This window comes from Ovis aries, chromosome 8 (genome assembly GCF_016772045.2).
Source record: "Ovis aries strain OAR_USU_Benz2616 breed Rambouillet chromosome 8, ARS-UI_Ramb_v3.0, whole genome shotgun sequence".
Classification (NCBI taxonomy): Eukaryota; Metazoa; Chordata; class Mammalia; order Artiodactyla; family Bovidae; genus Ovis; species Ovis aries.
In genome coordinates, this window is record NC_056061.1 from 84,532,855 (window position 1) to 84,546,852 (window position 13,998).

The following is a 13,998-nucleotide window of genomic DNA, read 5'->3' on the forward strand; positions in this document are numbered from 1 at the left end:
CGCCCCAGTATTAGAACTTTGTGCTGTGGAGTTGATGGCGTTGTGGAGCGAACCTGACTCCAGCGGTGAAAAGGCTTTGTGAGAGGACCAAGACTCAGTGATTCAGGGAAGAGGGAGGAAAGGCACGGGCTCAGAGGTGATGAGGTCCTGGGGAGAGAGTAGTCGGTTCCTCCAAAGCTGGAGGCACCCTGTGTCTCCAGCCGTCACCTGCAGGGAGCCCCAGCTTCCTCCAGAGGGCGCTGCCTTCCTGCTGCTGCTGGGCAAGGCGGGATCCATCCTCTCCAGCAGGGTCTGGAGACCACAGCACCCCCTGGACACACAGCAGCCAGGCCAGACCCGGCCTGTGTAGCGGGAACTGGCCGCCCCCGCCATAAAAAAGCAGCAGTATCCAGGGAAGCATGGGCCGTGGAGAAACGGCGGTCCTTTGAAACGACGCCCGGATCCAAGCCCATAGCAATGAGCCAAAGGGCTGAGCTGACCACCATCTCCACGCGGGAGCCAGCCAAGGAGAAGCGCCCACGCTGACCTCCCCAAAAAAGGTCAAGACCTGCTCTGAATGGCAAAGAGCCTCTGTCGCTTCCTGCTGGGACCCAGGAAATGGTTTTCTTGCAGGTGAGGAGGAAGCGATTGTGACAAGAGCCCTCTGCAGAGGCCGGGAGCTCATCCCTGGAGGGGCTGGCTCCCTGTGCGCACAGGGCCCCATGCACACACTGGGAGGGGGCGAGGCAGTCCCCCAGCCCCGGGATTCAGGACTCCAATCGGGGTGCTCCCCTCTTCCAGGGCCTCGTCCTCCCCCGCGCCCAGAGGCTCCCACCCGGCCCCAGCCCCAGCCCCCGGCAGCCCGGACTCACCCACGAAGAAGACAAGAACAAAGCTGGCGAGCGTCAGGGAGGAGCCACTGCTGACCATGTTGACGACGAAGCGAAAGAAGGGGTAGAGGAGCATCGAGGCCCAGAAGAGCCAGTTGACAAGCGTCCAGGGCCGCCGCGGGGGCACCATGGGCGTCTCGGGGAAGGTGCCCGTGCGGGAGTACTCCTCCTGGAAGGCGTCCTGCGGGCACAGGGCCGCTGACCGCCTGCCACCCGGCCACCCCAACCCAGGCCCGCTGGGTCCCACCCTCCCCAGCCCAGGCAAGGGCACGGGAGTCTCCCCAGCTCGACCCAAATACCCTAACACCATCCCGGGGCCGACAGGGCGCTCGCCCAGCAAAGCGCATCAGTGGTCCAGACGGCCGGCTCACCCATCATGGCCCAGTTCCCCAGGCAGTCGAGTTTTCTGGAGAAACAAGCTTCTGTGCACCTGAACCCTCTACCTTAAGTGCTGAATTTTGATGCTAAACCAAAATTAAGTGCTAAACTTTTATCCACTTGAGAAAGAGATGTCTAGTCGGCCATACTTATCTTCTTCCCCAACCAAGATGTACTGGACGATGCCATGTTCCGACCTCCCAAGGTCATGATTAGAATGAATCCTCAGATGGGCCACTTTGGAAGGAGAGCCTCTGGCCCTTCATGGGTGGTTCAGGGGCTCTGCATGGCAGCTCCCGCCCTCCCACCCCCAAACTCCTGCCCCTCCTCAACTTCCCTCCTGGGTCTCCTGGAGGTTGGGGGGAAGTCAGGAGGGTCTCAAGAAAAGCACATGATCAAGCAATTGTAAACAGACTAGACCGTGTGTGGAGTGTTCCACCCTCCAGAGGTAAAGGAGGGCTTCCCCGGTGGCACAGCGAATAGGGGCCTCCCTGCCAACGCAGGGGACATGGATTTGACCCCCAGCCTGGGAAGATGCCACAGGCCATGGAGCAACCAAGCCCGTGTGCAGCTGCTCCTGAAGCCTGTGCGCCCTAAGGCCGCTGCCTCACAGGAGAAGCCACCACGGTGAGAAGCCCACGCATCACAATGAAGAGCAGCTTTCCGGCTTGCGGCAGCAAGAGGCGTGTGCAGCAGCGCAGCAAGCAAGACCCAGCACCAGCAAACCGAAAACAAGAGGAGGAGAGGGAGCCACAGCAGCCGCTGGGCGGAGGACTTCCTCGGAAGTGACGGTGACCTGCGGATGCCCCGCAGGATGGTGCCTAACTTGCCAGTGCCTCCGGTTCCACTTCCTGCCAGAACTTGGGTGATTTTTCTCATCCCAGTGAAGCCTGGTAACAAGGGTGCGGTGGACTGGAAGTCTGCGCCTGCCTCCCTGAATTCCTACGCTGAAGTCTTAGCCCCAAAGATGAAGGTATGAGAAGGAGGGGCCTTGCAGGGTGTTACAGGTCATGAGATTGGAGTCCCCATGAATGCGATTATGAAAGAGACCCCCAGAGAGCCGTCTCGCCCCTCGACCGGAAGGACATAGCAACGTGGGCTGGGACCAGAATCCGCTCACACTGGCACCCTCATCCTGAACTCCTCAACATCCAGCCTCCAGAACTGTGGGGAAGACGTTTCCGCTGTTTATAAGCCACCCAGCCTGTGGCACTTTGTTTTAGAAGCCTGACTGGACTAAGACAGGAGATGATACTTCTGTGCCTTAAAAAAAAAAAAGCAAAAGCTTTATTGGGGTGTATTTACAGATCATAAAATTCACCCTTTTAAAAAATGGGCGAGTTTTCTTTTCTCGAACTTTTTCCTTCAATAGCCTTGATAGTGCTTTTCTATTGTAATAGTGTTGGGCTTCCCTGGTGGCACTAATGGTAAAGAACTCACCTGTCCATGCAGGGGATTTAAGAGTGTTGGGTAAGATCCCTGGGTCAGGAAGATCCCCTGGAGAAGGGCATGGCAACCCACTCTTGCCTGGAGAATCCCATGGACACAGGAGCCTGGCAAGCCACAGTCCATGGGGTGGCCAAGAGTCGGACACGACTGAGCAACTTAGCATGCACCGTAACGTTACAGTGGGGGACTGGGGATGCTTTTTCTTTCTCATTTTCAGTAAGACATCTGCTAAGCCAAGATTTTTTTCCTGTGTACCTCTAACAGGAGGAGAAGGCACTCCCTTTTCTAGGAGTCAGCAGGATTCAGAATTCATATTCAGAGTTTTTTCCTCTGGTTCGATTAGAAAACCAAACCTCACCCAAGACCCCCACTGTTCCCCAGTGTCCCTGTGACTCCCGCCAGCCTCCCGGGCTGTGTCCCTGTGACCGTGTCCTGTAGGACGTGGATGCCTGGCTCGGGGCCAGACGTCAGCTCCGCTGCCCTCTCTGGGCTGTGTTATTTCTTTGCTAAAAGTCCACCCAGCAGGGAGGAGACTGTTAACGGTGCCTCCATTTTTGGTCTCCGCGTCTTATCCTGTGGCACGTTATACACCAGAAGTGGGAACTGATTCCTAGAAAGAAACATCAACCCCAAAGTCTGTAGGAGCAGCAGAGCCTGCTGGCGGAGGACAAGTGCCCCGAGGCTACACTGAGAGCAGCTGCCACCAACGCACCGGCCAGGAGGGCATGGAGGCTGGGCGCCCACGTACGGCTGGACTAAGTGGGCCTTGCCAGCGTTCACTCGGCAAAAGAAATTTTCTCTTATGACCTTGGGGTAGAAAGGGAAGAAAAGGAGAGGAAAAAGAAAGTGGGACACAGAGAGCTGGAGGGTGGGCAGGGGGAGGCTTCTGGGAACAGCTCCCCCAGGCGCCAGCCAGGGCTCAGGCCAGGGAAAGTGGCGTTTGCAGAGGATGGTGCTGTGGGGCCAGGCCTGCCACCCTTCCAAGGAGTGATGCCCTCTGTGAAAGTGGAAGACCCAGCGGCAGCTTGAAAACCATGCAGTTCCAATGCCCAAAGGCCGGTGCTCCAAATATAGCCCCTCCCGCCGGCTCCCTACCCTGTGCCCCCAGCTCTGCACCGACTCAGACCGCCCTTGGCCTCGGGGACCCGGGGAACACCCACAGAGCCCCTCACAACGCTGCTTCCTTCACCTGTGCCTTAATTGGCACCCCACAACTGTTAGTCGCTAGGCGCTCAGTCATGTCCGACCCTTTGCATCCCCAGAGACTCTAGCCCACCGGGCTCCTCTGTCCATGGGGTCTCCCAGGCAAGAATACTGGAGTGGATTCCCTTCTCTAGGGGATCTTCCAGACCCAGGGACCGAACCCATGGCTCCTGCGTTGCAGGCAAATTCTTTACCACTGAGCCACCTGGGAAATACCATAATGGCAAACTGCTAATCCTTTCCACAAATTTCAAACTTCCCGGAGAAGCACTTTCAATTAGAGATGAAAAGTTACAAACCACACAATTGAGAAACCATGAAGGCTCTGGGGAGCGAAGGGTCTAGGATCATGGGTAAATGGCGGAGTTCACTTGGGAGCCAGCCGTGGGTCGCCAAGGAGAGTACACGAGGGTGGTTAATGCTTCTCAAAGCTGGTACCACCCCCAACCCCCCAGCCGGGGTGGGGGGTCCCAAATGCTGACATGTAAGACATGTTGTACGTTTTCTAACCGAGATTTGTCCCACTTAAAGGATGGCCCTGTTTTCAGAGCTGAGACCCTCCCTGTTTTAGAGAGTGTTGAAATGGCAGAAGCAGCTTCCTTTTTATTGACGTCCCTGCTGGAACAAAGTGTTGGCCGAGAGTCCGTGGCTGCCCACCCCCTTCATTTTTTGTTAAGTCTGAGAGCTGCACCCCTAAAACCCCAAGCCTTGAGTCAACAGAATCATCTTTCGACACCGTCCGCTGGAAACGTGATGGTAAAAAGAAGCCCCCCACCCCTTGGCCCCACGTGGTGGGCCACCGGGATTTAAGCATGTCAAGCCCCAGACCCACGCAGGCTCCTGAGAAAACGGGGCTGATGTGGAAACCACAGAAGTTCGATCATGTTTCCTCATGGAGGCACCGCTGACCACCTTCTCTCACTGGTCAGTGGTCGGCCCTCAAGGGAAAAGGGCAGCCTCAAAGGTCTGCTCAGCGCCCCGGAGATGGGCTGTGCTCCCAGCCCTTTGTGGGAGCAGGGCCCGGCCCCTCAGCCTCCAGCTCTGATGAATGAGCTGGAAGATGCCTGCTGTTCCCTTGTATCTGGACCTTAGTTTCCTCATCACAAGCTCGAGAGCTCTGACCTAGATGCTCCTTTCGAGAACTTCCAAACTGAGCACCGTCCCTTCATGCTGAAACAGTTTAGAGGGAAATCCAAGACCATGAGAAGAAAAGGGGGCCTCCGAGGAAAGCCCAGTGGACTCACTTTGCACAAAGACAGGCTCGCGCCTGAACGTCTGTTGCCGGTGGAAAAACACCTGCTTTGCTTTGATGGGGTTTGGGGGCCACGTTTGTAGGTTTGTGTGTGTGGCTCTTTATGAAAGGATTCAGCTCTGAGGCCTTTTCTTAGCACATTTTTCAGGTTTTTTCTACTGCTAAATGACACCTCCCTTATGGCAGAAAGTGAAGAGCAACTAAAAAGCCTCTTGATGAAAGTGAAAGAGCAGAGTGAAAAAGTTGGCTTAAAGCTCAACATTCAGAAAACTAAGATCATGGCATCCGGTCCCATCACTTCATGGGAAATAGATGGGGAAACAATGGAAACAGTGTCAGACTTTATTTTGGGGGGCTCCAAAATCACTGTAGATGGTGACTGCAGCCATGAAATTAAAAGACGCTTACTCCTTGGAAGGAAAGTTATGACCAACCTAGAAGGAATATTCAAAAGCAGAGGTATTACTTTGCCAACAAAGGTCCATCTAGTCAAAGCTATGGTTTTTCCAGTGGTCATGTATGGATATGAGAGTTGGACTATAAAGAAAGCTGAGCGTCGAAGAATTGATGCTTTTGAACTGTGGTGTTGGAGAACTCTTGAGAGTCCCTTGGACTGCAAGGAGATCCAACCAGTCCATCCTAAAGGAGATCAGTCCTGAATATTCATTGGAAGGACTGATGCTGACGCTGAAACTCCAATACTTTGGCCACCTGATGTGAAGAGCTGACTCATTTGAAAAGACCCTGATGCTGGGAAAGATTGAGGGCAGGAGGAGAAGGGGATGACAGAGGATGAGATGGTTGGATGGATGGCATCACTGACTCAATGGACATGAGTCTGAGTGAACTCCGGGAGTTGGTGATGGACAGGGAGGCCTGGCATGCTGCGGTTCATGGAGTCGCAAAGAGTCGGACACAGCTGAGCAACTAAACTGAACTGAACTGAACTGACTAAAGCAGAAAACGGCACCAGGAAAATGCTGCCTCATGCAGGAGACCCGAGGGACGGAGCTTCTGCTGCCCTGTCTTCCTCAGTCTGAGCCCAGGCCTGGCGCCAGCACATTGGAAATGCAGCATCTCGCTGCTGACAAGCATCAGGCAGTGCGTTTCCACCCTCGGGCCCTCAGCCCATTGACATCGACAGCAGTGTCCCAGAAACACACATTTCTGGTTCCCCCTCAAACCCCCTAAGACCCCGAGGCTGAGGCCCAGGAGTCTGCAATTCTGTGCTCTGGGGGCAGGCCAACCAGTCTCTCCTGAGCGTTCGTGAGAGGAGAACAGACAGGTCTGCTGTAAATGCCTCCGAAGGGAGGCTAAAGGCAGCTCGGAGAGAGGGGTCTACAGTCATTGCTGGAAAAGCTTGTCCTTAGGGACACAGACGCGACTTCCTGCCATGAGAATATAGCGCCAGGATCTGGATTCCAAAAACCGAGCACATTTCTAAGAGCATCTCTTTCATCTGATGGTGGAGATTTGGGAGTCTTTTAGACCGAAATCCTAACACAGTCTCAAAGGTAGGATTAAAATTCTTGTTCAGTGAAGTGCAGGTCCCCTTAAAGTTCTGTGTGACCATCTTCTCTTAAGCCATGGGGTGGAAAGAACGCAAACGTTAGCCAGTCCACATTCATGGACTTTGGTGAAAGGAAATCAGAAGCCTATAGAATGTATCTGATTCTAGATAACGAACTGGTTTGGGTTCCAAATGGATTAGATTCAAAAAGACGTTTTCCTGTGCCTGAAAATGCTTGCCTCACCAGGTGGAGGCTAACCTTCTCCTGCGTAAGAGCGAGCAGTCAGTGCGGTGATGATTAAGCTTCCCTCTGCCCTGTGCACGTCTGTGTTGGGGGAAACCACTGAAAGATAAGGCCTTGCTAAGAGGACAGAAAGAGCATGGGGGGGATCGGAGATGCTGTGGGGGGGCGGGGGGACAGGTGTCCGGGGGCTGGGCAGGGGTGATGGGGTGGGCATGACACAGATCAAACCTGGCTCTGCTGAACCTTGTGGGCCTTCGTCCTGCTTATGCTGGTGATGTTTTGGGACCAGACATGCTACCTAACTGCGGACTCAGCCATCGCTGCCGTAGAGAACCCCCGTACCCTCAAGAATATTCTGCCTTGGGACCAGTGGCGGGAAAATGGACAAGGGTTCCTGGGACCCTTTTTTTTTTTTGTCCACTACACCCATAACATAGTTCCATTCTTCCTGTGAAGCCCCCTTTTAAAAGTATTTTGCAAGTTCTTTTCCCTGTTGCCTGAGCTTCCCTGGTAGCTCAGACGGTAAAATCGCATACTTCCAACACTGGAGACCCGGGTTCGATCCCTGGGTTGGGAAGATCCCCTAGAGAAGGAAACAGCAACCCACTCCAGTATTCTTGCCTGGAGAATCCCACCGATGGAGGAGCCTCGTAGTCTATAGTCCATGGGGTCGCAAAGAGTCGGACACGACTGAGCGGCTTCACTTTCGCTTTTTTGCTTTTCCTTGTTGCCAAGTAGAGCTTTATAGCCCCTATTGACTATTATTATCTGGGGTAGTTGTTATCCGGGGCATGAGGTCTCCCCCATGAGAAAGGTTCAGCCACCTCTATAAACTCCCAAAGGCGCCAGCACCCACAGCTGCCGCTTGGAAGGGAGCTTTGGACAGCGCGGAGCCAGCCCCCAGCACTGACCTTCTCTTGGTAGAGTCTGTGCAGCCAGGCCGCACACTTGTCCTCCTCCTCTGGGACTTCTTCTAGAGGAATCCGCCTGCAAGGCAGAGAGTGGCTAGCAAGGGGGAGGCCCACGCCAAGTGCCCCAAACACCGGTTCAAACTAACAATGTTCAGACTAACATAACTAAAGGTGTTAGTTCAAACTGACACCTTTCGGCTTCTATTTCAGCAGCCTGGATAGCATGGAGGTGAGAGGGTAATGCAATTGATCAAAGAAGGGGAAACCCAAACCCTCCTTGGACTGGAGAAATTTAGGCCCGATGCAGTCACGGCCCACCAGGGAATGGGCCAGGGCCCATTCAACAACTCAGACCCATCCAGGCGGACGCCTGCCTCTCCACACTCCTATAACACATAAGTGAGATGCTGCTAAAGTGGTCTCCATTTGCTTCTAGGCCTCTTTGTAAGTAGTAGAATGCTTGTATCTGTGTCCATTTCTATGGAGCAGATACACCCTCCAAGAAAAGCATTCAATAAAATAAACTCTCCCACTCAGTTTCAAAAATGGACTGTAAAATACTGTCTCTCATTTGTTCAAACCCAAGCTCTTTGATGAGAGAGAGAGAGTCAGAGAGTGGCTGGGGAGAAGAGAGGTTTAACCTAATTATTTACAACAGAGCATGAGTCTCTCGACATAAACAGGACTGTGAACACATTCCGTTCAATGCCAACTGCAGGCACGAAATTATTAGCACACTCCCCTGGGAGAAGGTCTGTGGGTCGTTTGTGACTTATTTGCTTTGGGATGGGCATTCCATTTTCTGGAAAGGAAATGGAGCCGACTTACCTAACGTATAAATCTGCGTGATATTTCTTGCCATTGAGGACTCCCAGCAGTGTTGGATTTTCATTGTTTCTGAAATTGAGTGTACAGTCATATACAGCTGAAACTATAAAAAATAAAACAAATACAAAGCAGTATATAGCGTGTGAACCCAATTCCGTTTTGTAATATACATACTGGAAAACAAGAATCAAATTGCTGGCTGATTATCTGGGAATGAAGGGACTATGGTTTCTTCTTCACACTTTTCTATATTGTCCAAACACTCTACATTGAACACACATCACATGCCACCATCAGAAAAGCACACTATAACTTAGTAATAGAAAACACTTATTATTGAGGTCATATCAATTTAAAGCAATGCTACAATGACCCATCTAGGTGTGCTACAACAGGTATGTAAACAAATATTAATAGTTAAAGCAATCCAAAGAATACTATCTAAGGAAGTCTCTGAGTCATGGCAATGTAACCATTCTATGGGCATCCTTCCCCTAGAAAAATATGAAAATGAGAATAAGATACTAGAGACTTCCTAAGGAATTGAAATATGGTGTAGTCAGTTGACACAGAGCTGGGAAACAAACAAGACTGTGATTTTAATGTCTGCCCAATGGTGAGCAGATGTACTGTCAACATACTGAAAGGGGACAACAGAGGATGAGATGGTTGGATGGCATCAGGGACTCAGTGCACGTGAGTCTGAGCCAACTCCAGGCGATGGTGAAGGACAGGGAAGCCTGGCCTGCTGCCGTCCATGGGGTCGTAAAGAGATGGACACACGTTAAGGGACCGAAAGAGGAACAACAAATATGGAAGCTATGTCGACACCCACCGCTGCAGCCCCAGGGCCTGGCCCAGGCTTCATGAATGCTTCTTGGACGGGAGGATGCCCGAAGGAACAGTGAGGGGAGAGCAGGGTGGAAACACGGGGTGCAAACAGATGGCCCTTCCTACACAACCGGTAAGACAGGACTGGACAGTGAAGAGAGCAGGAGTTTTGCAGTCAGCCTGGGTGTGAGCCCCAGGACCACCTGTTCCCAGCTGTGGGATCTCCTCCTGGACAGTCCACTAGGCCTTCTGAGCCTCGTTCTCCTGGAGAACAGAGGTGACTCAGGACGATGAAAGTCAGCGCCTCCCAAAGGGCCCAGCGCCCTGCGCTCGGTAGACTAGCGAGAGCCCTGCACACACCACTACCGCCAACAGAACCAGCGGCTGATGGGCGGGTACATAGTCACGTGGTCTGTCTGTTTGCTTGATTGGCTGCCTGACCACCACGTGGGGCCACAGCGGGGCACTCCAGCAGCTGGACCACATCTTAGCCAAGCGCCCTCCTGCTGACCTGAAGGGGTGCGGGCAGGCAGCTCCCACCCCCCACCCCCAACCCAAGCAACAAGACCACTCCCCTGTCCTCCCTGGTGGGGAGAGGCGGTCCCCCCCACCCCCCAACCCAGGAAGAGAAAGGCTGGTGGAGAGTAACCTCAGCTGAGTACATCGCTCAGCCAATGAATGACACAGAACGAAAACCCTTCAGGCTGCAGAGCCCCAGGGTGTGAGGGTTCATGCTGGGTCAAGGGTTTCAAAACACACCTCCTTTCTTCAGGCCACTCTGACATAGGAGCCTGACGCTTGCCACAGAGGTGGGGGTCCCTTCGATTAATCAAGGATGGGGGACAGCCCGCAGGGAGTCCCCCAGAGAACAGCCTAAATCTGCAGGGTTCCCTCCTTTTCCAGAAAAGAAACCCTAGGTCTTAAAGTGACAGAACCAGGCCAGGCACTAGACGCACGTGACTGCAGAGCCCAGGAGAAGGAGGCTCTGGCCCCACCCGCCAAGCCGCTGGGTAAGACCCTGGCTCACCGTGTAAGGGTGGAGCCGCTTGGGATAAGTTCCCTCATCCTTCAGCCCCAACTTCCCCATCTGCGAATTGGAAGTCGAAACATATTTCCTCCGCTGCATCCGGCAGGCACACACCCTGGCCACGCTGCGTGTGTGAGATGCTCGTGCTGCTGGGGTGTCAGAAGTGCCCTGCTATCACCCATCGTCACTATTACTATCCAGGGAAGTGGGGCAGCCTCTGGGCAGCCTGGCCCCTTCCGCCTGTAGGCAAAGCTCAGGGAGTCTCACAGGTCATCCCAGGCGGGGAAAATCAGAACTGGAAGCTCGACACCCCCACCTGGAAGAGACAGCGAGGGATGAAGCGGGCAGCAGAGGGCTCCGAGTCAGAGCCAGCGTTCAATGAGATGTTTACGACGTGCCAGCCCTGATGCTGAGTCACCCACGTGTATTCTCTCGATTAAGACTGCTCGTAACCCTAAGAAGTTTTATAGAAGAGCAGACGGAGGATCCGAGGGGTGGGGTGACCTGCCCCCAGGTCCACAGCTGGTGAGGGGAGGAGCCAGCCCCATCCCCAGGCCTCCTGACCCTGCTGGATGGAGCAGGTGCCAGGAGGTGTGTCTGCAAGATGGAGCAGCCCTGGGCATTCCTGTGCTGGTTGCTGGACTTCACCAGGGAGCGGCAAGGAGCTAGCTGACAGGGAGGTTCTAGCCTTTGGGGTAATACCAGAGCAAACCAAGTGTGCAGGCAGACAGCTGGGGCCCCTGAGGCCTGGCTCCCAGAGGGAAGGGGAGATGGGCCACCCCCAGCAGGTCCTCGGTGCTGGGAGCTACTGAGTCCTGGACCAGCGGTCCCTTCCTCTCCCCGGAGTGATGGCATGTTGCCTGGGTGATGTGAGGATTAGAGGCAGTGATGCAGGTAGCACGGGGCCAGGGAGGAGCAATGTGGGGACCTCGGGTAGGAGGACTGAGGGAAGGATCAGCTGAGGGGTGCTGGGTCGCCGGAGCAGAGTCAGAGATCTTTAGGAGCCGCACGTGTTGGAGTCAGTGCTGCCACTGTTCCCTCCGCGGGACAGGTCAGCGTGATCACAGAGCTCCCGGGGGCCCCCCCGCCCCCAGGCATGGGGATGGCAGAGAAGCACCGCACACCGTCCACATCTACATCCCCCGACCCCCATCCCCGATGCAGGCCTGGAAGGAGGTGGGGGCTTCGGCCTCACCAGGTGATGTGGCTGGGATTCAGGGGGTGCAGAGACGGTGCAGGGGGGCACTGGGGTGAGGTGGGGTGGGGGTTGGGGGACTGGGGTGAAGTGGGGGAAGGAGATCCCCCAGCTCCTGCCTCCCGACAGATGAGGGACAAGGCAGTGGGGCCTCCGGAGCAGCCTCAGGGCAGGAAAGGGTAAAGACTCGAGTCTCCAAACCCCAAGGGAGGAGGGTTCAACGGGAAACCAGAGACTGCAGCAAGTTGGCTCTGTGGCTGCTCACGCCTCGTCCTCACCTACAGCCATCCAGGGCTCGGGCGACAAGGCCACAGGGATCATTGTTGGCGGGTGGGGGGCAGGCAGCTGGTGCCACAGACGGGCAAGAAATGCTGCACAAAGCAGAACCACCCCAGAAACCTGGGCTGACCTGGCGCGGGACCCCCGGGGAACCCAGCGCCGCCCGCAGCCTGCAGCACCGGTGCCGAGCAGTAGAGCGCAGGGTTGGCCTGGCGTGCACGTGTGTGCACGTGGTTCATGGTGTCTCGGCACCTGGTGGGTGTTCAAAGCGGTGTGTGTGCAGTCGTTAAGGGCTGTGGCTGCTCGTCCGACGCCGGGAGCCTGGACCCAGGCTACCCAGGGGTAACCTGCCAGCCTCCGTCCCTGGCTCCCCTCTGGGTGCTGGGGGTCCCTTTCCCTGGCTGCAGGGGGCCCCGCGGGGTCGTCCTTACCTACATTTCTCAAACTCCTCACGGTCACCGCGAAGCCCTTGGTGCGAGGCAGCAGGTGGTGCTTGAGGCTGGGCAGCCCCTTGGCCTGGGCCACCTGCATGCTGATCTGGTGTTTCTTCTCCGTGAACCGTGTGCCCTCGCAGTGAATCAGGAACTGAAGGGGACAGGATGGCGGTCACACACGTACCTGCGGCTGCTCAGATAGCTGTGAGTTCACACGCTCAGCCCCGCGGACACACGCTCAGCTCCAATGTCACAGGCTCAGCCCCGAGGTCACATGCTCAGCCCCAAGGTCACACGCTCAGCTCCAGTGTCACAGGCTCAGCCCCGAGGTCACATGCTCAGCCCCGAGGTCACACGCTCAGCCCCGAGGTCACAGGTTCAGCCCCGAGGTCACACGCTCAGCCCCGAGGTCACACGCTCAGCCCCAGGGTCACACGCTCAGCCCCGAGGTCACATACACGTCTGTACGGCCGCTCAGATAGCTATGAGGTCACATGCTCAGCTCCAGGGTCACACGCTCAGCTCCAGGGTCACACACTCAGCCCTGATGTCACACGCTCAGCCCCGAGGTCACACACTCAGCCCCAAGGTCACACGCTCAGCCCCAAGGTCACACGCTCAGCCCCAGTGTCACAGGCTCAGCCCCGAGGTCACACACTCAGCCCCAGGGTCACACGCTCAGCCCCAGGGGCACACGCTTAGCCCCGAGGTCACATACCCGTCTGTACGGCCGCTCAGATAGCTGTGAGGTGACACGCTCAGCTCCAGGGTCAAACACTCAGCCCTGAGGTCACACGCTCAGCCCCGAGGTCACACGCTCAGCCCCGAGGTCACACACACAGCCGAAGCCACTCAGATAGCTGTGAGGTCACACGCTCAGCCCCGAGGTCGCACGCTCAGCCCCGAGGTCGCATGCACCACCCCCAGCACACGCCACAATCACACACAGCCCCACAGGAGCCTGAGGAAGCGACAGCTGAGCCTGCCTCCTCTCATGGCATGACCTTTGGCCCCCACGTCTATGGTGTTCAAGAGTCTGTGAGCTTCAGAGAGAGAGGGTTTGTGCTTGAGGAGGCTCGGGAAGCAGAGGGGTGAGTGTGTGTGAGTGTGACCAGGGCCCCTGAGTGTGTGTGAGTGTGACTGGGGCACCCTGAGTGTGTGTTTGTGACTGAAGCACCTTGAGTGTGTGTGAGACCGGGGCCCCCTCAAGTGTGTATGTGAGACCAAGGCCCCCAAGTATGTGTGAGTGTGACTGGGGCACCCCGAGTGTGTGTGTGACCAAGGCCCTGAGTGTGTGTGTGACCAAGGTCCCTGAGGGTGTGTGAGTGTGACTGGGGCACCCCAAGTGTGTGTGTGACCAAGGCCCCCAAGGGTGTGTGAGTGTGACTGGGGCACCCCGAGTGTGTGTGACCAAGGCCCCTGAGTGTGTGTAAGTGTGACCAGGGCACCTCGAGTGTGTGTGTGACCAAGGCCCCCGAGGGTGTGTGAGTGTGATTGGGGCACCTCGAGTGTGTGTGACCAAGGCCCCAAGTGTGTGTGTGACCAAGGCCCCCGAGGGTGTGTGAGTGTGACTGGGGCACCCTGAGTG

General features: G+C 55.7%; 1 protein-coding gene across 3 annotated transcripts in view; it reads right to left on the reverse strand.

Annotated features, from left to right (window-relative positions):
* Positions 1-13,998, reverse strand: part of AGPAT4 (1-acylglycerol-3-phosphate O-acyltransferase 4) — a 134,248-nt gene that overhangs the window by 1,453 nt on the left and 118,797 nt on the right. For all 3 annotated transcript variants that reach the window (XM_027972637.3, XM_027972636.3, XM_027972638.3), the window contains exons 5-8: positions 12,408-12,561; positions 8,645-8,747; positions 7,817-7,892; positions 852-1,050 (exon numbers count right to left, since the gene is read on the reverse strand). In XM_027972637.3, coding sequence (XP_027828438.2) covers positions 852-1,050; positions 7,817-7,892; positions 8,645-8,747; positions 12,408-12,561 — 532 coding nt within the window. The remainder of the gene's footprint in view (positions 1-851; positions 1,051-7,816; positions 7,893-8,644; positions 8,748-12,407; positions 12,562-13,998) is intronic.